This window comes from Salmo salar, chromosome ssa28 (genome assembly GCF_905237065.1).
Source record: "Salmo salar chromosome ssa28, Ssal_v3.1, whole genome shotgun sequence".
NCBI classification, from domain to species: Eukaryota; Metazoa; Chordata; class Actinopteri; order Salmoniformes; family Salmonidae; genus Salmo; species Salmo salar.
The window spans coordinates 38315603-38340691 of NC_059469.1; the positions used below are offsets into that span (position 1 = coordinate 38315603).

The 25089-nt window shown below is 39.4% G+C and overlaps 1 protein-coding gene across 1 annotated transcript in view; it reads left to right on the forward strand.

The window, feature by feature from the left end:
• LOC123731446 (basic salivary proline-rich protein 2-like) overlaps positions 1-23962 on the forward strand; it is a 38723-nt gene extending 14761 nt beyond the window's left edge. The window contains exon 2 of the mRNA XM_045710189.1: positions 23439-23962. Within this exon, the coding sequence (XP_045566145.1) occupies positions 23439-23962 (524 nt within the window). The remainder of the gene's footprint in view (positions 1-23438) is intronic.
• The last annotated feature ends 1127 nt before the right edge of the window (positions 23963-25089 follow it).

Here is a 25089-nt window from a genome sequence, read left to right on the forward strand (position 1 = left end):
TTCAAGGGTTCCATCATTTCACCTTTATTATTCCTAATCAATAACCTTGTTGCTGGGTCTTCTACCATTCCATACTAATCTATATCAATGACCTTGTTGCTGGGTCTTCACTGTAGCTCAGTTGGTAGAGCATGGTGTTTGCAATGCCAGGGTTGTGGGTTCGATTCCCACAGGGGGCCAGCACAGAAAAAAAAAAATGTATGAAAGTGTATGAAATGTATGCATTCACTACTGTAAATCGCTCTGGATAAGAGCATCTGCTAAATGACTAAAATGTAAAATGTCTTCTACTGTACTTCCCATCCTCTTTGCTGATGATACCAATTTTATTTTATCACTGTCACGCTCTGACCTAGGAGAGCTGTGTTTTCTCTGTTTAGTTAGGTCTATGTTTTGTTTTTCTATGTTTTGGCCGGGTATGGTTTCTAATCAGAGGCAGCTGTCTATCGTTGTCTCTGATTGGAAGCCATACTTAGGCAGCCTGTTTTGCCCTTTGTTTTCGTGGGTAGTTACTTTCTGTTTAGTTTGTATAACCTGACGGAACTGTTGGCTGTCATTTTGATTATTTTGTCTAGTGTTCGTTTAAAGTATAACGATTAGCACTCAACACGCCTTGGTCTCCTCTATATGACGCCCGTTACAATCACACAAGAACGTTGATTCTCTAATTAATGAATCCAACATTTTCTGAATGTTTCCAGATGAACAAATTATCTTTAAATGTAAAAATAAATACAACTTTATTCTATTCGCTATTAAAGACTAAGAAATATATATATTTTTTTAAAACAGCCAGAATCTCTAAATTGTTGGGAATGAAATGGAACAAGTCACATCCACTAGATTCCTCAGAGTTTTAATTGATGAACAGTTATCAGGGAAAGATCCTATTCAATTTGTCTGCAGCAAAGTTATGAAATATGTTGGTATTGTCAGAAAGATGAGTGGGTTGGTTCATCAGGCTTGTTTCCTAACTTTTCACTATAGCTTACTTTACCCATATCTCATTTACTGTAATATTGTCTGGGCCAGCACATATACCTCCTACCTACACAAATTACCCATCATACAAAATACATTTGCAAGACTAGCCGCCTCTAATTAACTGGCTCTATCTGCAACTTTTGTGTAAGAAACTCAATACCTCGTCTATTTACGACGTCAACGTGCGCCAAATTCACTCCCCCCCCCCCAATTTCATGATATCCAATCATGAACATGTCTCATCGCTGCAACTCCACAACGGGCTCTGGAGAGGCGAAGGTCGAGTCACGTGGCCAAAGATGGCCCACGCACGTTCTGTTCCATCTTTGACCACCAGACGTATGACCTCACTAGGCCTTTCGTTCCCCAGCCATTACCGGATGCGACTGGTGCAACAACTGGTGCAACAACAAGGAAGCTGCTCTTCCTCCCGGGGAAGGACTGCCCGTTCCATGATCTCGCCATCACGGTTGACAACTCCCTTGTGTCCTCCTCCCAGAGTGCTAAGAACCTTGGCGTGATCCTGGACAACACCCTGTCGTTCTCCACTAACATCAAGGCGGTGACCCGATCCTGTAGGTTCATGCTCTACAACATTCGCAGAGTACGACCCTGCCTCACACAGGAAGCGGCGCAGGTCCTAATCCAGGCACTTGTCATCTCCCGTCTGGATTACTGCAACTCGCTGTTGGCTGGGCTCCCTGCCTGTGCCATTAAACCCCTACAACTCATCCAGAACGCCGCAGCCCGTCTGGTGTTCAACCTTCCCAAATTCTCTCACGTCACCCCGCTCCTCCGCTCTCTCCACTGGCTTCCAGTTGAAGCTCGCATCCGCTACAAGACCATGGTGCTTGCCTACAGAGCTGTGAGGGGAACGGCACCTCCGTACCTTCAGGCTCTGATCAGGCCCTACACCCAAACAAGGTCACTGCGTTCATCCACCTCTGGACTGCTGGCCCCCCTACCTCTGAGGAAGCACAGTTCCCGCTCAGCCCAGTCAAAACTGTTCGCTGCTCTGGCACCCCAATGGTGGAACAAGCTCCCTCACGACGCCAGGACAGCGGAGTCAATCACCACCTTCCGGAGACACCTGAAACCCCACCTCTTTAAGGAATACCTAGGATAGGATAAAGTAATCCTTGTAACCCCCCCCTTAAAAGATTTAGATGCACTATTGTAAAGTGGTTGTTCCACTGGATATCATAAGGTGAATGCACCAATTTGTAAGTCGCTCTGGATAAGAGCGTCTGCTAAATGACTTAAATGTAAATGTAAATGTAACTTCAGTATTATACCCCGTCTGTCATGTCCTGACCAGTATAAGGGTTATTTGTTATTGTAGTTTGGTCAGGACGTGGCAGAGGGTATTTGTTTTATGTGGTTCAGGGTGTGTTTTGTGTATGTGTTTAGGTAGAGGGGTGATTTGATTTATTAGTCTGGGGTTTGTTAGTCATTGTTCTATGTTAGTATATTTCTATGTTCTATCTAGTCTTTTGTAGTTCTGTTTAGTTAATTGGGGTTGGACCTTCAATTGGAGGCAGCTGGTTATTGTTGCCTCTGATTTAGGGTCCTATAATTAGGAGTTTGTTTTCATGTTTTTTTTTGGGGGGGGGGGGATTGTTCTTGTTTAGCTGTTTGCCTGACGAGACTGTCCAGTTCGTTTGTGTTTTGTATACATTTATGTGTTTTCCTTCTTCACCAAATAAAAGATGATGAGTGTACATTTTCCCGCTGCGTCTTGGTCTTTACCCTACGACACCCGTGACACCGTCCTTGTACTGGGATAACTACTCTTCAACCCCCCTGACAGAATACACCCATCTGGAACACTCAAGGCCAAGCGGAGAACGTTAGTAAGGTTTGTCACTGTAGGGCCATCCCCTTTAAGACAAATTCATGCACTTATGATAGCGTCCATTTCCTGATTTTTCTGTGTTCACCGTTGCATCATCCAACACATCGATCATCAAGACTTGGACATTTTCTCCTTCGTGAGCTCGTACAGATTATTCTGTATTCGTAGGCCCTGAGCTACACAGTCCAACATTGAAATCTTGGAGAGACAATTTGTGGTACTGGCTTTTGTTTGTGGAACAGAGAGATCAGAGGCTTATGATCAGTCACAATAGTGAATGTTCTCCCATATATGTACATGTGGAATCTCTGTATTCCCGAATAATGACAGCCAGTCCTTCCTAGTCCAGTTGAGTTGTACTTTTTCTCCGCTGGCGACAATGTTCTTGACGTGAACTTAATAGGTGTCTCTGCTCCATTCTCCGTCCGGTGCGATAAAACCGCCCCCTTCACCAATGATGAGGTGAGGCCTCTGTCAACTGAGTAGTCCGACAGCACCTCCGCTGATTGCAATAACTCCTGTGACTTTGCAAAAGCTTCTTCCTGTCTTTCTGACCATTTCCTGGCCACGTCCTTCTGTAACAGCGGATGCAGTGTAGCTAGTAAGGTATTCCCTGCAGAACTCCCTCTATTGTTCTTTTGGAAGATAGCCGGTTGTGGAAGACACCCTGAAAGGTAAACGTTTCTAGGTAAACATCCCTCTGTGGGTGTTTATGGTCAGGTACTTCTGGGAAGTTTTTATCCATTAGCACTTGTTGAAATGCGTGACTCATGTCAAGTTTTGTGAACTGTTACCCTCAGGGGTTAACGTTGAAAGTAAATCCTCCACTTTGGGTATGGGGTACTGTTCCAGAGAGGAAACTCGGTTTACAGTCAGCTTATAGTCACCGCATAGTCTCATTCAACCATCTGCTTTGAGTATGGGAACAACTGGTGTTACCCAATCAGAGAACTTGACAGGAATAATTATCGCATCTGTTAAAGACTCTGTCAATTTCCATACCCACTTTAGGGCTTCATGGCATATGGAACTGATCTGGGCCTATAGAATCTGGGAGTAGCATCTGCAGCAACATGAATGGTGTGCTTGGACCCCTTTTAATGTCCCCTTTACTCTGCTTTGAAAACACACTCATCCTTTGAAAGCACTTGCTGCAGTGTAAATGTCTCTGCTGTGACATGTTTTGATTTCATTTCCTCCAATCATCTTCTCCCTAGTAAGCTGGGGCCACCGGTACCTTCAACTACTACTAAGAGAGGCAGACTTTTATTTTTCTCCTTGATTTTCCACTTCAGCATCAGCAACTCCGATCATAGTGATTTTTATCCCCCTGTGGTGGGAGTGTCTCTCAGATTAGGCACATCACTTTTTTTTTATTTTTTTCTTCTTCCATTTCTCATTGAATTCGGGACCTGTTCATCAGTGTACCACTATATCCTGTGTCTAATTTCAGACTGTACTTTGAGAACGGCTCTGTCTCTGCACACTCACTTTCACTCGCTGTCACTTAAATATGAGCAGCCTGGTCTCAGAGCATTTCGTATTATTCTATATGTAAATCCGACACACTCCATTTAGTATGATATGTTACATTTCTTATAACTGTGTATTAATTTGTGGATGTCCATCATCCATTTCATATGATATTGTAATTACAATATGTTACGAATTACAATTCATACAATAAGTTGCGAATTGCAATTTGTACAATATGTTATGAATTTGATAAACGTACAATATATTAGGAATTTAATAAACATACAATATGTTACGAATTTGAATAACGTATGATATCTTACAAATTCTAGCTAGGTGGTTATTAACATTAGCATTTATCTAGGCTAAGGGTTAGGGTTAGGGGTTAGAGTTAAGGTTAGGGTTAAGTTTAGGTGTAAGGTTAGCTAAAAGTGTTACGTTTAGGGTTAAGGGAAGGGTTAGCTAACATGCTAAATAGTTGCAAAATAGCAAAAAAAGTAGTAAGTAGTTAAAGTTGCTAATTACCAAAAATGTTAAAGTTCAAACTCAGAACCTTGGGTTTGCTAGACATTCGAGTCATTTCATATTTCAGTTAAGTATCCATCTGTTTTATGGAACTTGTAGTTTATATTGATAACTTTGGAGTTACACTAAGTATTTATCTTCTGCATAGTTTTGGACTAAATTGGAGGTTATTCCAGTAGATTCCCTGATATATAAAGGAACACATAGCCTACGCACTGGATAAGGTGCAAGCAATTGATATTGAGTTATGGCAATCGACTCGTATTGATGATTTTTTTAAATTTATTTTTTTAAAGATAAGAAATATCTTACTTTTAATTGGAATGGGATGAAATTCTTTATTAATATATTGGCATGCAGAAGAGAAACATCTAAGAAGATGTTATTTTTAGAGATTTTACTTGGGAAAAATGAATTGCGACACAGCAAACTAGCCATAAACATGATTAATATGACTGTAAAGTCCAAGAGGACATCAGAGAGCAAAACAGAGCAGTTGCAAATCACAACTTCAAACCTACGAAAAATAGCATGATTTGACCAAATCCTTTCTGCATGATATGACTACTGTAGGTCATTTCCACATGATTTGACCAGATCATTTCTACATGATTTGACTACTATAGATCATATCTTAATGATTTGACTACTGTAGGTCATATCCACATGATTTGACTACTGTAGGTCATATCCACATTATTTGACTACTGTAGGTCATTTCCACATGATTTGACTACTGTAGGTCATATCTACATGATTTGACTACTGTAGGTCATATCTTAATGATTTGACTACTGTAGGTCATATCCACATGATTTGACTACTGTAGGTCATATCTTAATGATTTGACTACTGTAGGTCATATCCACATGATTTGACTACTGTAGGTCATATCTTAATGATTTGACTACTGTAGGTCATATCTTAATGATTTGACTACTGTAGGTCATATCCACATGATTTGACTACTGTAGGTCATTTCTACATGATTTGACTACTGTAGGTCATATCTACATGATTTGACTACTGTAGGTCATATCCACATTATTTGACTACTGTAGGTCATTTCTACATGATTTGACTACTGTAGGTCATATCTTAATGATTTGACTACTGTAGGTCATATCCACATGATTTGACTACTGTAGGTCATATCTTAATGATTTGACTACTGTAGGTCATATCTTAATGATTTGACTACTGTAGGTCATATCTTAATGATTTGACTACTGTAGGTCATATCCACATGATTTGACTACTGTAGGTCATATCTACATGATATGACTACTGTAGGTCATTTCTACATGATTTGACTACTGTAGGTCATATCTTAATGATTTGACTACTGTAGGTCATATCTTAATGATTTGACTAGGTCATTTCTACATGACACAGAGAGATTTGTTAGAACAGAGCATAAAATCATCTCCAAATTAATTTGTCTGTCTTGGATACAGACAGCGTGATGGACTCACAGTCAAGCCTACCTACCGATGTGGTTTGAGAGTCCACGCTGCTCCTTAGGGTGCCAGCTGGCCAAACAACCAAAATAGCTCTCAATGCAGCAATTGGGACAGGTAACAGAGACTGATCCCCAAACAGCCCACAAAGAGTTGTTGTGATTTCTGTAAAAGGGAAGGCATGCAGTCTGGTGCTTATGGGACTTAGGTGTAGGAAATCCAGCATCATTCCACCTTGCTTATGAAGCTAAAGCAGGGTTTTGGTGGGATGGGATGTTAAAACGGGTGTCCTGACTCTCTGTGTGTCACTACAGATCCCATTGTACTTATTGTAAAGAGTAGGGGTGTTAACCCCAGTGTCCTGGCTAAATTCCCAATCTGACCCTCATACCATCATGGTTCACCTAATCAACCCCAGCTTCCAATTGGCTCATTCATCCCCCCTCCTGTAACTATTTTCCCAGGTTGTTGCTGTAAATGAGAATGTGTTCTCAGCCAATTTACCCGGTAAAATAAGGGTTAAAACTTTTTTTTTTTTTTTTTATTTTATCCTGCACATTTTAGGCAGCCTGCAGGCTCACAGAGGAGGACCAACTAGTCAGTTAGGTGTTGAAACTCTTGTCCCAGAAGCAGAAGCAGTCATGATGTTGGGATTTAGGTAGAGGCAGAATGTCTTGATTCTACTTGCAGCATAGGGTAGCTTTCTCCTCAACTGAGGATTTCCGGTTTTGATACACTTCAGTCTGATGCGGAATCAGTTGTGTTCAAGGGAGGATTATGTAGGGCATCCCAGCCTCTGAAATAACTCTTCCTATCAACTGTATGCAATACATTCAACCCCCATTGACTCCCCTATGAGAAGCAGGAATTCAGCAGTCTCTGTGTTGATCTCTCCAGCCTTCATTGTCTCCCCTCTGAGAAGCAGAGGTCACATCCTGCAGGTCTGATATCTGGTTGGAGGTTAACCTGTTGGGGATAGGGGGCAGTATTTACACGGCCGGATAAAAAACGTACCCGATTTAATCTGGTTACTACTCCTGCCCAGTAACTAGAATATGCATATAATTATTGGCTTTGGATAGAAAACACCCTAAAGTTTCTAAAACTGTTTGAATGGTGTCTGTGAGTATAACAGAACTCATATGGCAGGCAAAAACCTGAGAAGATTCTGAACAGGAAGTGGCCTGTCTGACAAGTTGTTGTTCATCTTGGCTCTTTTTATTGAAGACTGAGGATCTTTGCTGTAATGTGACACACTTTTTCCCGGGCTCTCAGAACCCGGGAAAAAGCTGAATGATATCGAGGCAGCCCCAGGCTGAAACACATTATCGCGTTTGGATAGTGGCCGGTCAGAGTACTCTGAGACTCAGGCTCGTGCACAAGGGCACGAGATGTTTTTATTTTCTCTCTCTTTGTACGTATACATGCTTTCCCGGTCGGAATATTATCACTTTTTTACGAGAAAAATGGCATAAAAATTGATTTTAAACAGCGGTTGACATGCTTCGAAGTACGGTAATGGAATATTTAGAATTTTTTGGTCACGAAATGCGCCGTGCTCGTCACCCTTATTTACCCTTTCGGATAGTGTCTTGAACGCACGAACAAAACGTCGCTATTTGGATATAACAATGGATTATTTGGGACCAAACCAACATTTGTTATTGAAGTAGAAGTCCTGGGAGTGCATTCTGACGAAGAACAGCAAAGGTAATAACATTTTTCTTATAGTAAATCTGTCTTTGGTGAGTGCTAAACTTGCTGGGTGTCTAAATAGCTAGCCCTGTGATGCCGGGCTATCTACTGAGAATATTGCAAAATGTGCTTTCACCGAAAAGCTATTTTAAAATCGGACATAGCGAGTGCATAGAGGAGTTCTGTATCTATAATTCTTAAAATAATTGTTATGTTTTTTGTGAACGTTTATCATGAGTAATTTAGTAAATTCACCGGCAGTGTTCGGTGGGAATGCTAGTCACATGCTAGTCACATGCTAAAGTAAAAAGCTGGTTTTTGATATAAATATGAACTTGATTGAACAAAACATGCATGTATTGTATAACATAATGTCCTAGGAGTGTCATCTGATGAAGATCATCAAAGGTTAGTGCTGCATTTAGCTGTGGTTTGGGTTTATGTGACATTATATGCTAGCTTGAAAAATGGGTGTCTGATTATTTCTGGCTGGGTACTCTGCTGACATAATCTAATGTTTTGCTTTCGTTGTAAAGCCTTTTTGAAATCGGACAGTGTGGTTAGATTAACGAGAGTCTTGTCTTTAAAATGCTGTAAAATAGTCATATGTTTGAAAAATTGAAGTTTTTGCATTTTTGAGGTATTTGAATATCGCGCCACGGGTTTACACTGGCTGTTGAGTAGGTGGGATGCAAGCGTCCCACCTAGCCCAGCGAGGTTAACTTTACAGTAATATTATTGGTCAACAACTCAGTTTTTGAATCCAAACAACTCAGATGCTTATAGAAGGGTTCACGGTTCATCATTCCTTCTTTTATGTTGCTGACTTGCTGCGGTGAGATACCTACAATGTTTTGCTCTCCGTTTCCCATTAGCTATGGGCCATGGCACAAGCCATGGTTCCTTTGTCTCCCTCTCTCTCTCTCTCTCTGACTATGTTTAGAATGATGCATTGTAATACTTGTTAATGCTTTGGAACTTAAGGTTTTTGCCTTCTATGTGAATCCATTCAATTAACAAAGTCATTAAATAGACTTGTATTTAGAATTCCATTGTCAGACATTTTTTCAATGCCTATTACTGTAACTCTAGTGTTCTATTACTGTAACTATAGTGTTCTATTACTGTAACTCTAGTGTTCTATTACTGTAACTATAGTGTTCTATTACTGTAACTAAAGTGTTCTATTACTGTAACTATAGTGTTCTATTACTGTAACTATAGTGTTCTATTACTGTAACTCTAGTGTTCTATTACTGTAACTAAAGTGTTCTATTACTGTAACTATAGTGTTCTATTACTGTAACTCTAGTGTTCTATTACTGTAACTAAAGTGTTCTATTACTGTAACTCTAGTGTTCTATTACTGTAACTCTAGTGTTCTATTACTGTAACTAAAGTGTTCTATTACTGTAACTAAAGTGTTCTATTACTGTAATTATAGTGTTCTATTACTGTAACTATAGTGTTCTATTACTGTAACTATAGTGTTCTATTACTGTAACTTTGGTGGGTTTTACTGTAACTATAGTGTTCTAATACTGTAACTCAACTATAGTGTTCTATTACTGTAACTATAGTGTTATATTACTGTAACTCAACTATAGTGTTCTATTACTGTAACTGTAGTGATATATTACTGCAACTATAGTGTTATATTACTGTAAATGTAGTGATATATTACTGTAACTATAGTGTTCTATTGCTGTAACTAAAGTGTTCTATTACTGTAACTATAGTGTTCTATTACTGTAACTCTAGTGTTCTATTACTGTAACTAAAGTGTTGTATTACTGTAACTATAGTGTTCTATTACTGTAACTAAAGTGTTCTATTACTGTAACTATAGTGTTGTATTACTGTAACTATAGTGTTCTATTACTGTAACTATAGTGTTCTATTACTGTAACTATAGTGTTGTATTACTGTAACTATAGTGTTCTATTACTGTAACTAAAGTGTTCTATTACTGTATTAAAGTGTTCTATTACTGTAACTATAGTGTTCTATTACTGTAACTATAGTGTTCTATTACTGTAACTATAGTGTTCTATTACTGTAACTATAGTGTTCTATTACTGTAACTATAGTGTTCTATTACTGTAACTATAGTGTTCTATTACTGTAACTATAGTGTTCTATTACTGTAACTGTAGTGTTCTATTACTGTAACTATAGTGTTCTATTACTGTAACTATAGTGTTATATTACTGTAACTATAGTATTACATTCTCCCCTCGGGTGTAGCTGGTCTGAGGAGGAGACGTAAATGCCTGGGCCTAGACACACCAGGTAAACCAGATGAAAATGGAATGAATGTGGGGTGTAATGAGCAAAAATAACCAGACCACAACCAGAACTCAATTTTAGCCCTCAGGGGATGTTTAGTGAAGTAATTAAATAAACAATATAAAACACCCATAAAGAATCAGTAAGAAAGCAAAAACTAACAACCACAACCAGGGAAGGTAAGAGAAGGGAATGTTTGGTATCGGGGTCCAAGTAATGAAAATAAACAAAAGGTCCCTCTTCTACACACTCTAAACCCTAACCCACTGTCCTACCTGGTTCCTAATCCTTCCTAACACACTCTAAACCCTAACCCACTGTCCTACCTGGTTCCTAATCCTTCCTAACACACTCTAAACCCTAACCCACTGTCCTACCTGGTTCCTAATCCTTCCTAACACACTCTAAACCCTAGCCCACTGTCCTACCTGGTTCCTAATCCTTCCTAACACACTCTAAACCCTAACCCACTGTCCTACCTGGTTCCTAATCCTTCCTAACACACTCTAAACCCTAGCCCACTGTCCTACCTGGTTCCTAATCCTTCCTAACACACTCTAAACCCTAACCCACTGTCCTACCTGGTTCCTAATCCTTCCTAACACACTCTAAACCCTAACCCACTGTCCTACCTGGTTCCTAATCCTTCCTAACACACTCTAAACCCTAACCCACTGTCCTACCTGGTTCCTAATCCTTCCTAACACACTCTAAACCCTAACCCACTGTCCTACCTGGTTCCTAATCCTTCCTAACACACTCTAAACCCTAACCCACTGTCCTACCTGGTTCCTAATCCTTCCTAACACACTCTAAACCCTAACCCACTGTCCTACCTGGTTCCAAGAAAATACAAGGGTGACACCCACCCGGCTAACCTAGTGTATAAAACAATGGGTTATCTACATGGGAATGTACACCCATGGGCAGATCTACCTTTTCCCTTCTCCAGGACCTAGGTAGGGGGGAGTACATCAGGAGGACAGGCTGAAACACAAACAACGATAAATTAAAACAAATCATCAAATAATCAAACAAAACAAGTGTCCTCTCTCTCTCCCTCTCCCTTCTCTTCTCACACGGCAAACAGATATCCTCTCTTCAATCAGCTACAGCCACGCCCACCATCGTCAGCCGCAACTCGGTACACCTGTAATGCCTAGGACACAAACACACTAACATGGGAAAATGGGGAGCAAGAAAAACGTTACACGTAACATATAGTCTTCTATTACTGTAATTATAGTGTTCTATTACTGTAATTATAGTGTTCTATTACTGTAACTATAGTGTTCTATTACTGTAACTGCTAGTCTTCTATTACTGTAACTATAGTGTTCTATTACTGTAACTATAGTGTTTTATTACTTTAACCCAACTATAGTGTTCTATTACTGTAGCTATAGTGTTTTACTGTAACTGTAGTCTTCTATTACTGTAATTATAGTGTTCTATTACTGTAACTATAGTGTTCTATTACTGTAACTATAGTCTTCTGTTACTGTAACTCAACTATAGTCTTCTGTTACTGTAACTCAACTATAGTGTTCTATTACTGTAACTATAGTGTTCTATTACTGTAACTGTAGTCTTCTATTACTGTAATTATAGTGTTCTATTACTGTAACTATAGTGTTCTATCACTGTAACTCAACTATAGTGTTCTATTACTGTAACTATAGTGTTCTATTACTGTAACTGTAGTCTTCTATTACTGTAATTATAGTGTTCTATTACTGTAACTATAGTGTTCTATTACTGTAACTCAACTCTAGTGTTCTATTACTGTAACTATAGTCTTCTGTTACTGTAACTCAACTATAGTCTTCTGTTACTGTAACTCAACTATAGTGTTCTATTACTGTAACTATAGTGTTCTATTACTGTAACTCAACTCTAGTGTTCTATTACTGTAACTATAGTGTTCTATTACTGTAACTATAGTCTTCTGTTACTGTAACTCAACTATAGTCTTCTGTTACTGTAACTCAACTATAGTGTTCTATTACTGTAAATATAGTGTTCTATTACTGTAACTATAGTTTTTTATTACTTTAACCCAACTATAGTGTTCTATTATTGTAGCTTTGGTGGGTTTTACTGTAACTATAGTGTTCTATTACTGTAACTCAACTATAGTGTTCTATTACTGTAACTATAGTGTTCTATTGCTGTAACTATGGTGTTCTATTGCTGTAACTGTAGTGTTCTATTACTGTAACTGTAGTTTTCTATTACTGTAACTGTAGTTTTCTATTACTGTAACTATAGTGTTCTATTACTGTAACTATAGTGTTCTATTACTGTAACTGTAGTGTTCTATTACTGTAACTTTGGTGGGTTTTACTGTAACTATAGTGTTCTAATACTGTAACTGAACTATAGTGTTCTATTACTGTAACTATAGTGTTATATTACTGTAACTCAACTATAGTGTTCTATTACTGTAACTGTAGTGATATATTACTGCAACTATAGTGTTATATTACTGTAAATGTAGTGATATATTACTGTAACTATAGTGTTCTATTGCTGTAACTAAAGTGTTCTATTACTGTAACTATAGTGTTCTATTACTGTAACTGTAGTGATATATTACTGTAACTATTGTGTTCTATTGCTGTAACTATAGTGTTCTATTACTGTAACTGTAGTGTTCTATTACTGTAACTGTAGTGTTCTATTACTGTAACTGTAGTGTTCTATTACTGTAACTATAGTTTTCTATTACTGTAACTCAACTATAGTGTTCTGTTACTGTAACTCAACTACAGTGTTCTATTACTGTAGCTATGGTGTGTTTTTACTGTAACTAAACTAGTGTTCTATTACTGTAACTCAACTATAGTGTTCTACTACTGTAACTATAGTGTTTCATTACTGTAACTATAGTGTTGTATTACTGTAACTACAGTGTTGTATTACTGTAACTATAGTGTTCTATTACTGTAACTATAGTGCTATATTACTGTAACTATAGTGTTCTATTACTGTAACTAAAGTGTTCTATTACTGTAACTAAAGTGTTCTATTACTGTAACTAAAGTGTTCTATTACTGTAACTATAGTGTTCTATTACTGTAACTATAGTGTTGTATTACTGTAACTGTAGTGCTGTATTACTGTAACTATAGTGCTGTATTACTGTAACTATAGTGCTGTATTACTGTAAGTCAGCTACAGTGTTGTATTACTGTAACTATAGTGTTGTATTACTGTAACTGTAGTGTTCTATTACTGTAACTATAGTGTTCTATTACTGTAACTGTAGTGTTCTATTACTGTAACTATAGTGCTGTATTACTGTAACTATAGTGCTGTATTACTGTAAGTCAGCTACAGTGTTGTATTACTGTAACTATAGTGTTCTATTACTGTAACTGTAGTGTTCTATTACTGTAACTGTAGTGTTCTATTACTGTAACTATAGTGCTGTATTACTGTAAGTCAGCTACAGTGTTGTATTACTGTAACTATAGTGTTCTATTACTGTAACTGTAGTGTTCTATTACTGTAACTGTAGTGTTCTATTACTGTAACTGTAGTGTTCTATTACTGTAACTATAGTGCTGTATTACTGTAAGTCAGCTACAGTGTTGTATTACTGTAACTATAGTGTTCTATTACTGTAACTGTAGTGTTCTATTACTGTAACTGTAGTGTTCTATTACTGTAACTATAGTGCTGTGTTACTGTAAGTCAGCTACAGTGTTGTATTACTGTAACTATAGTGTTCTATTACTGTAACTGTAGTGTTCTATTACTGTAACTGTAGTGCTGTATTACTGTAACTATAGTGCTGTATTACTGTAACTATAGTGCTGTATTACTGTAACTATAGTGCTGTATTACTGTAACTATAGTGTTCTATTACTGTAACTGTAGTGTTCTATTACTGTAACTGTAGTGTTCTATTACTGTAACTACAGTGTTGTATTACTGTAACTATAGTGTTCTATTACTGTAACTGTAGTGTTCTATTACTGTAACTATAGTGTTCTATTACTGTAACTGTAGTGCTCTATTACTGTAAGTCAGCTACAGTGTTCTTGCATATTGCTATTTTTCTCATGGAGTCAGAGTTGTCATTTAAATTAGCTAATTGCTAGGATGCTTTTTTCTTTTTCTTCTTATTTTAAGGGGTGGATCAGCTTAATAAAGATTGTTGCTTCCATCAATGTAATTGTCTGCATCATTTCCAATCCCCCATATATTTTTAGGGTAAAAATATATATCCATATACATACACGCATGCATACATACATATACACACATATATATATATATATACATACACATAACTATATAGATATACATACTTTTAAAGAATGTACCTTTATTATTCCCCACAAACATTACCACCCTTCCCCCAATTGGAGTGAACCAGTAAACAATAAGACTTAGGCTTCTACCTTCAGTTTATACATCTTATACACATTTTACAGACACAATCTATTAAACAATAGTTATATTTTGTTTGTTTTTCGTCCTTCCTCTATTTCTGATGTCCATCCAGTGTGATTTCTATTTGTAACTGTGCTATTTCACAAACTTTCTGAACCTATTTACATTTTACAGACCCCTGTATGTTTTACGTTGTTATTAGTCCCACCCTTCAGCTCCATTCAACCCCTCCCATCTATCTCTCAACACCATCCATTTTGGATTTCTATTTGCCATTTACTTTTCAACTGTGCTGTGATCAGCTAGAAAGATGTGTCGGCATCGAGTAATTGTCTCTGGCCCCCTCCCAGTTAGGGGGAGTGATGAGCTCTACAGCAGAGTCTCACAACTCAATCGCTGCCCCTCCCAAAAGATAGAATTTGTAGATAATTGGCCCTCTTTCTGGGACTCACCCACAAACAGGACTAAGCCTGGCCTGTTGAGGAGTGATGGACTCCATCCTAGCTGGAGGGGTGCTCTCATCTTATCTACGAACATAGACAGGGCTCTAACTCCCCTAGCTCCACAATGAAATAGGGTGCAGGCCAGGCAGCAGGCTGTTAGCCAGCCTGCCAGCTTAGTGGAGTCTGCCACTAGCACAGTCAGTGTAGTCAGCTCAGCTATCCCCATTGAGACCTTGTCTGTGCCTCGACATAGATTGGGCAAAACTAAACATGGCAGTGTTTGCCTTAGCAATCTCACTAGAATAAAGACCTCCTCCATTCCTGCCATTATTGAAAGAGATCGTGATACCTCACATCTCAAAATAGGGCTACTTAATGTTAGATCCCTCACTTCAAAGGCAGTTATAGTCAATGAACTAATCACTGATCATAATCTTGATGTGATTGGCCTGACTGAAACATGGCTTAAGCCTGATGAATTTACTGTGTTAACTGAGGCCTCACCTCCTGGTTACACTAGTGACCATACCCCCCCGTGCATCCCGCAAAGGTGGAGGTGTTGCTAACATTTACGATAGCAAATTTCAATTTACAAAAAAAAAACCAACAACGTTTTTGTCACGTCCTGACCAGTAAAAGGGGTTATTTTGTTTTTGTAGTTTGGTCAGGGCGTGGCAGGGGGTGTTTTTCTGTGTGTTTTAGGGTTTTGGGCATTCTATATCCTTTTTTTCTATGTCTTTGTATTTCTTTGTTTTGGCCTGGTATGGCTCTCAATCAGGGACAGCTGTACATCGTTGTCGCTGATTGGGAGTCATACTTAGGCAGCCTGTTTTTCCTTTGGGTTTTGTGGGTAGTTAATTTCTGTTTAGTGACAGCTGGATACCTGACAGGACTGTTTGGCTGTCGTTTGTTTTTTCTTTCTCGTAACTTTTTTCATCCAAAATAAAAGATGAACAAATTCCACGCTGCACCTTGGTCCGATCTTTACGACGTTACAGTTTTCGTCTTTTGAGCTTCTAGTCATGAAATCATTGCAGCCTACTCAGTCACTTTTTTATAGCTACTGTTTACAGGCCTCCTGGGCAATATACAGCGTTCCTCACTGAGTTCCCTGAATTCCTATCGGACATTGTAGTCATAGCAGATAATATTCACATTTTTGGTGACTTTAATATTCACATGGAAAAGTCCACAGACCCACTCCAAAAGACTTTCGGAGCCATCATCGACTCAGTGGGTTTTGTCCAACATGTCTCTGGACCTACTCACTGCCACAGTCGTACTCTGGACCTAGTTTTGTCCCGTGGAATAAATGTTGTGGATCTTAATGTTTTTCCTCATAATCCTGGACTATCGGACCACCAATTTATTACGTTTGCAAGCGCAGCAAATAATCTACTCAGACCCCAACCAAGGAGCATCAAAAGTCGTGCTATAAATTCTCAGACAACCCAAAGATTCCTCGATGCCCTTCCAGACTCCCTCTGCCTACCCAAGGACATCAGAGGACAAAAATCAGTTAACCACCTAACTGAGGAACTCAATTTAACCTTGCGCAATACCCTAGATGCAGTTGCACCCCTAAAAACTAAAAACATTTGTCATAAGAAACTAGCTCCCTGGTATACAGAAAATACCCGAGCTCTGAAGCAAGCTTCCAGAAAATTGGAACGGAAATGGCGCCACACCAAACTGGAAGTCTTCCCACTAGCTTGGAAAGACAGTACCGTGCAGTATCGAAGAGCCCTCACTGCTGCTCGATCATCCTATTTTTCCAACTTAATTGAGGAAAATAAGAACAATCCGAAATTTCTTTTTGATACTGTTGCAAAGCTAACTAAAAAGCAGCATTCCCCAAGAGAGGATGGCTTTCACTTCAGCAGTAATAAATTCATGAACTTCTTTGAGGAAAAGATCATGATCATTAGAAAGCAAATTACGGACTCCTCTTTAAATCTGCATATTCCTCCAAAGCTCCGTTGTCCTGAGTCTGCACAACTCTGCCAGGACCTAGGATCAAGGGAGACACTAAAGTGTTTTAGTACTATATCTCTTGACACAATGATGAAAATAATAATGGCCTCTAAACCTTCAAGCTGCATAATACTGGACCCTATTCCAACTAAAATACTGAAAGAGCTGCTTCCTGTGTTTGGCCCTCCTATGTTGAACATAATAAACGGCTCTCTATCCACCGGATGTGTACCAAACTCACTAAAAGTAGCAGTAATAAAGCCTCTCTTGAAAAGCCAAATCTTGACCCAGAAAATAAAAAAACTAATCGGCCTATATCGAATCTTCCATTCCTCTCAAACATTTTAGAAAAAGCTGTTGCGCAGCAACTCACTGCCTTCCTGAAGACAAACAATGTATACAAAACGCTTCAGTCTGGTTTTAGACCCCATCATAGCACTGAGACTACACTTGTGAAGGTGGTAAATTACCTTTTAATGGCGTCAGACCGAGGATCTGCATCTGTCCTCGTGCTCCTAGACCTTAGTGCTGCTTTTGATACCATCGATCACCACATTCTTTTGGAGAGATTGGAAACCCAAATTGGTCTACACGGACAAGTTCTGGCCTGGTTTAGATCTTATCTGTCGGAAAGATATCAGTTTGTCTCTGTGAATGGTTTGTCCTCTGACAAATCAACTGTAAATGTCAGTGTTCCTCAAGGTTCCATTTTAGGACCAATATTGTTTTCACTATATATTTGACCTCTTGGGGATGTCATTCAAAAACATAATGTTAAATTTCACTGCTATGCAGATGACACACAGCTGTACATTTCAATGAAACATGGTGAAGCCCCAAAAGTGCCCATGCTAGAAGCCTGTGTTTCAGTAATAAGGAAGTGGGTGGATGGCTGCAAACTTTCTACTTTTAAACTCGGACAAAACAGAGATGCTTGTTCTAGGTCCCAAGAAACAAAGAGATCTTCTGTTGAATCTGACAATTAATCTGGATGGTTGTACAGTCGTCTCAAATAAAACTGTGAAGGACCTCGGCGTTACTCTGGACCCTGATCTCTCTTTTGAAGAACATATCAAGACTGTTTCAAGGACAGCTTTTTTCCATCTACGTAACATTGCAAAAATCAAACTTTCTGTCCAAAAATTATGCAGAAAAATTAATCCATGCTTTTGTTACTTCTAGGTTGGACTACTGCAATGCTCTACTTTCTGGCTACCCGGATAAAGCACTAAATAAACTTCAGTTAGTGCTAAATATGGCTGCTAGAATCCTGACTAGAACCAACATTTTTTAGCCTCCCTACACTGGCTTCCTGTTAAGGCAAGGGCTGATTTCAAGGTTTTACTGCTAACCTACAAAGCATTACATGGGCTTGCTCCTACCTATCTTTCCGATTTGGTCCTGCCGTACATACCTACACGTACGCTACGGTCACAAGACGCAGGCCTCCTAATTGTCCCTAGAATTTCTAAGCAAACAGCTGGAGGCAGGGCTTTCTCCTATAGAGCTCAATTTTTATGGAATGGTCTGCCTACCCATGTGAGAGACGTAGACTCGGTCTCAACCTTTAAGTCTTTACTGAAGACTCATCTCTTCAGTAGGTCCTATGATTGAGTGTAGTCTGGCCCAGGAGTGTGAAGGTGAATGGAAAGGCTCTGGAGCAACGAACCACCCTTTCCTGTCTCTGCCTGGCCAGTTCCCCTCTCTCCACTGGGATTCTCTGCCTCTAACCCTATTACAGGGGCTGAGTCACTGGCTTATTGGTGTTGTTCCATGCCGTCCCTAGGAGGCGTGCGTCACTTGAGTGGGTTGAGTCACTGACGTGGTCTTCCTGTCTGGGTTGGCGCCCCCCCTTGGGTTGTGCCGTGGCAGAGATCTTTGTGGGCTATACTCGGCCTTGTCTCAGGATGGTAAGTTGGTGGTTGAAGTTATCCCTCTAGTGGTGTGGGGGCTGTACTTTGGCAACCTACCTTGCTGTCCCCAGTCCACCTGGCCGTGCTGCTGCTCCAGTTTCAACTGTTCTGCCTGCGGCTATGGAAGCCTGACCTGTTCACCGGACGTGCTACCTGTCCCAGACATGCTGTTTTCAACTCTCTAGACAGCAGGAGCAGTAGAGATACTCTCAATGATCGGCTATGAAAAGCCAACTGACATTTACTCTTGAGGTGCTGACTTGTTGCACCCTCGCGAACTACTGTGATTATTATTATTTGACCATGCTGGTCATTTATGAACATTTGAACATCTTGGCCATGTTCTGTTATAATCTCCACCCGGCACAGCCAGAAGAGGACTGGCCACCCCTCATTTAATTGGTAAACTACACGGTAATGTAAAATTTGCATTTTTTTGTGATACGTAATATAGTACAATTTAGTTTTAATCCAGAGAGGATAGCAAAAGTATCTAGATCGTCTATGAGGCCATGGAGAGACTCTAATTGTGGTTTTAAAAGAAAACATGAATCATCGGCGTACAATGACACCTTTGTTTTTAAGTCACGGATTTCTAATCCCTTAATATTATTGTTTGATCTAATTTTAACAGGTAACATTTCGATGGCAATAATAATAGATATGCCGATAGTGGACAACCTTGTTTTACTCCTCTAGATAGTTTAAAACTTTCTAAGATGTAGCCATTATTTACTATTTTACACCTAGTGTTTCTATACATAACTTTAACCCATTTTATAAGAGATTCACCAAAATTGAAATATTCTAGGCATTTATACATAAACTCCATACTTTATCAAAAGCCTTTCAAAATCAGCTATGAAAACCAGGCCTGGTGTCCCCGATATTTCATAGTATTCTATTGTTTCCAGTACTTGTCTTATATTATCTCCAATGTATCGTCCATGTAAAAAAACTGTCTGATTAGGATGAATAATATCTGACAATACCTTTTTAATTCTATGCGCCAAGCATTTTGCTAAGATTTTTGCATCACAACACTGAAGTGTAAGAGTCTCCAATTTTTTAAATGCACTGGATCTTTATATATACCACTTGGGTCCTGTCTCAGTAATAATGATATCAGACCTTCTTGTTGCGTGTCTGATAATCTACCATTTATATAGGAGTGGTTAAAACATGCTAATAATGGTCCTTTGAGTATATAAAAAAAAAGTTTTGTATACTTCCAGTTTTGCCATCCAGTCCTGGAGTTTTCCCAGCCTTAAAGGCTTTAATAGCATCAAGAAGTTCCTCCTCTGTAATTTGGCCTTCACATGAGTCTTTCTGTACAGCTGTAAATTTTACATTATTATTAGGGAAAAAATCCATACAATTAGTTTCAGTTAGTGGAGATGGAGGAGACTGAAACGAAAACATATTCTTAAAGTACTTTACTTCCTCTTTTAAAATATCATTCGGTGTGTCATGCATGACTCCATCATTTGTAACAAGTTTCAATAAAAAAAAATTGGTAGCATTTCTATATTGAAGATTTTTCCCCCATATTCCATCCAGTTCGCTTTATTTTTATAATATATTACACTGGATCTTTCTTGAATAAGTTCCTCCATTTCTTTTTGTTTTTCCTCTAACTTATTCTGTGCCTCTATGGTACAGTTTCTATTGCTATCTAACTGTATTGTTAGTCCTTCAATTTCCTTTGTTAATATGGACTCTTTTTATCTAAATTGCTTTTGTTTTATAGATGAGTACTGAATTGCATGGCCTCTAAAGGCACATTTGAAATTGTCTCATACAATAAGGGGATCTGCTGTACCCATGTTATGTCGAGAAAAGTCAGTTATAAATTCTTCTGTCCTAGTTCTAAACAATTTATTGTCTAGTAGGCTTTGATTAAATTCCAATATCCTTGCCCACGTGGAAATTCTGTAAAAGTAAGATATATGCCAATTATGTGATGATCCGACTGCATTCTATCCCCTATCCACACTTTTTAAACTTTTGGTGCCAGAGAGAATGACATAAGAAAGTAGTCAAGACGACTAGCTTGATTAAGCCTCCTCCATGTATATCTCACTAGGTCAGGGTATTTAAGTCTCCATATATCCACATATTCCAATATATCCATGACATTCATGATTTCCTTAAGTGCCTGTGGGTGATAGTTTGTAGTGTGATTTCCTTTCCGGTCCATAGAGGTATTTAAGACCGTATTAAAATCTCCCACCATAATAATTGTCACGTCCTGGCCAGTATAAGGGTTAATTGGTATTGTAGTTTGGTCAGGACGTGGCAGAGGGTATTTGTTTTATGTGGTTAGGGGTGGTGTTTTTCTAAAAAAGGGCATTTGATTTAAGTATTCCAGGGTTTTTGGGCACTGTTCCTTGATTACGTATTTCTATGTTGATCTAGTTAGTTGTATGTCTATGTTTGGTTAATTGGGGTGGACTTCCAATTGAAGGCAGCTGTGTGGTGTTGCCTTTGATTGGAAGTCCTATATTAGTTGGGTGTGTTTGTCTGTTTAATTGTGGGAGATTGTTCCATGTATAGCATCAAGCCTTACAGGACTGGTCATTGTTGGTGTGTTTCTTTTGTGTTTTCCTTCTTTCAATATAATAAAGAAGATGAGTTTACACATACCTGCGGCATTTTGGTCCTCCTTAACCGACGACAAACGTGACAATAATAGAGTCTAGTGTTTCTTGTAGAGTTGATAAATTCTTATATATATTTTCAAAGAATCTTGAAACATCATTATTTGGACCGTATAAGTTAATCAGCCATATTTGTTTATTGTCCAATAACATATTTAAAATAATCCATCTACCTTGATGATCTGTTTGGACAATTTGCACATTTGGATCAAAATTACTGTTAATTAAAACCATCACCCCTTTTGAATTTCTTTGCCCATGGGAGAAATATATTTCGCCCCCCCAGTTCTTTTTCCACAAAACTTCATCTAAAATTGTTGAATGGGTTTCCTGTAAACAATAGATATTATATTCCTTATCTTTTAGCCAGGTAAATACTGATCGTCTTTTCTTATTATCAGCTAGGCCATTAGCAGATAACTGGCTATACTTATTTCACCACCTTCCATAATGAGACAACTTTCAATTCTATTAATCAAAATATATGTTTGTAAACGTACCATTATAAAGTAACATGATGATTGAGTGTCTATATAGCTGTACCATGATATTTGCATTGCTACTAAGTAAACCTCCAATTGGTCCCCATTATTCCACCCGCTAAATGCCTTCCTCATCCCGAGTTGGGTTGTCATCCCAATGCCCGGCAGACCACCCCCGACCCCCCGTATCCCAGGGCCCTGAACAGACTGGGATCCATCCTGGGAAAAAAGCACACAGTACCATTCACAGAACAGAAGTAGATCAACGACCAAATGCATTTCCATCGCCCTCACCTCGATTTGTATTATATATAGCCATCAAAAAAAAAAATATATATATATATTTTAAAAATCCTGTTTCTTACTTTCCATAATTAGCTATTAATATTTGTAGTAATGTAGGCAATTTATGCAAAGGATTTTACCTCTCACCAGTCTCACCATTAGCAAAATTACATTATTACAAGCAATTATTATATTAGCAAAGAATTATTGTGAATCATCCTGTATTGTCCCTAACATCTTTTACTCCTTCGCAACAGTTGTGGGATACGCACATACGCACATACACACTCAACCCTTTCCCCCCACACAACCATAGGCTCACATTCTCAACAGTTGCACCATCCCAGAGCCCAACTCAAGAAAGGTCTTGATTTAAGAATGCATATACAGTTGCAGCTGCAAGACTGTGCAACAACAACAAAAAAATGGGCAGAAATGGAGAGATTTTATTAACTATTGTCACGTCCTAGATGATGGAGGGGGGAAAAAAACTTTAATAATAATGAATTATTGCATTATTCTTCTAATATGGTGTGGTTGAGTTATGAAGTAGTGTAATGTGTTTCAGAAAAAAAGTTGCTCACATTGTTAAAATAGTGTAAGCTTACTGGCTATTGGCTACTGTGATATTCACACTCAAAGTGTGTTACAGATCAAGAATGTCGAGTTGCCAGCCGCAGCAAAAGATAATGCAAGGATGTCACGTGAATTGAAAAGTTTTGACGTTATGTAAATTTACATTTTGTCCCGATGCCTCGCTTTCAATTATTTTTCATCAATCTGAATAAGCTCTAGGAGTTGTAAATCATTTAAAAAATCACTCAGCTCTGTTTACATGTGGCTAAATTAAACAAAACATTTCTCAGATTCAAACTGTCAGAGCTGACTAAAGTGGTAATTGTGTGTTACACACACATACACACACACACACACATACACACACACACACCGCCCAACACCCCCAGGACATCCCATACCACTCAACACCCTCAGGACACACCCCCAGGACAGCCCCTACCGCCCAACACCCCCAGGACACACCCCCAGGACACACCCTCAGGACAGCCCCTACCGCCCAACACCTCCAGGACACACCCCCAGGACAGCCCCTACCGCCCTACACCTCTAGGACACACCCCCAACACCCCCAGGACACACTCCTAGGGACAGCCCCTACCGCCCAACACCCCCAAGACAGCCCCCACCACCCAAACCACCAGGACAGCCCCCAGGACACTCCCCCAGGACAGCCCACAGGACACACCCCAAGGTCAGCCCCAGGACACGCCCCCAGGACACGCCCCCAGGACAGCCCCCAGGACACGCCCCAGGACACGCCCCCAGGACAGCCCTCAGGACACGCCCCCAGTACAGCCCCCAGGACACGCCCCCCAGGACAGCCCCAAGGACACGCCCCCAGGACACGCACCCACAGGACAGCCCCCAGGACACACCCGCAGGAAATGAAAATGCACACTTGGCTGTCATTTCAGCTGCTTGACGTGGTTGCGTGTTAGCTTTATCTGGTTAGCTACCAAAGGAGAAGTAGCTTCCGTAGCTATCTTATGGACTCGCCAACTAGCTGGTTGTTGCCCGTTTATACAGTATTTATCAAATCATGAATTATTGAAGTTCTTGCCAATTATTTGTTCAGCATAGCAAGGTGGAATGAATAGAATGAACTACTGGGTCAAAACATGAGAATCAAATTAACGACCAGCCTGTTTGGTTAGCAGCTTCAACTAACAACTGGCTTTTGCCCGGATTATATCGTCTGGTGGAAGGAATTAAATTAAACAAATTTACGAATTAAATAATCTTTTAATGAAAATATGCCATTAATATTTTTTTTTTTAAATAGGTTGGCAGCCGTTTCATAAAAGCAATAAGGCTCTGGAACCTGGCCTTCGCCTCAGGCCTAAGAACAGCCCTTAGTCTGTAGTTATCGCAGGGTAATTCCTGGGCTCTCATGATTTATTATAGCCTTTAGGAACCAGAGTTCTGAGACGGTGGGAAAAGGAATGAGAGGGGGGGATGTCTCGGTCTTCTCTTTGGTACAACCCCTTCACTCTCAACAACAACACACACACACACACACGCTGCCAGGTTGTATTCAACCACCCAGTCTTAATGATATCCCAGTCCCTGCTGTCCCATATGGACCACATGATTGACCCTGCCCTGTACCCTTTGACCTCTGTATGATAAAGCTATAAAGGATTGACGGTGTTAATCTGTTCATGGTCCTTTAGTAAGAACGGGGGTAAATTTAATCCCAAATTACATTAAGGTCTTTTGGGATCACTTTAACCTGTTAGGGCTAGGGGGCAGTATTGACACGGCTGGATAAAAAATGTACCCGATTTAATCTGGTTACTACTCCTGCCCAGTAACTAGAATATGCATATAATTATTGGCTTTGGATAGAAAACACCCTAAAGTTTCTAAAACTGTTTGAATGGTGTCTGTGAGTATAACAGAACTCAAATGGCAGGTCAAAACCTGAGAGATTCCTTTACAGGAAGTGGCCTGTCTGACCATTTATTGTCTTTCTTTGACATCTCATTCCATTACAAAGGATCTCTGCGGTAACGTGACACTTCCCACAGCTCCAATAGGCTCTCAGAGCCCGGGAAAAACCTGA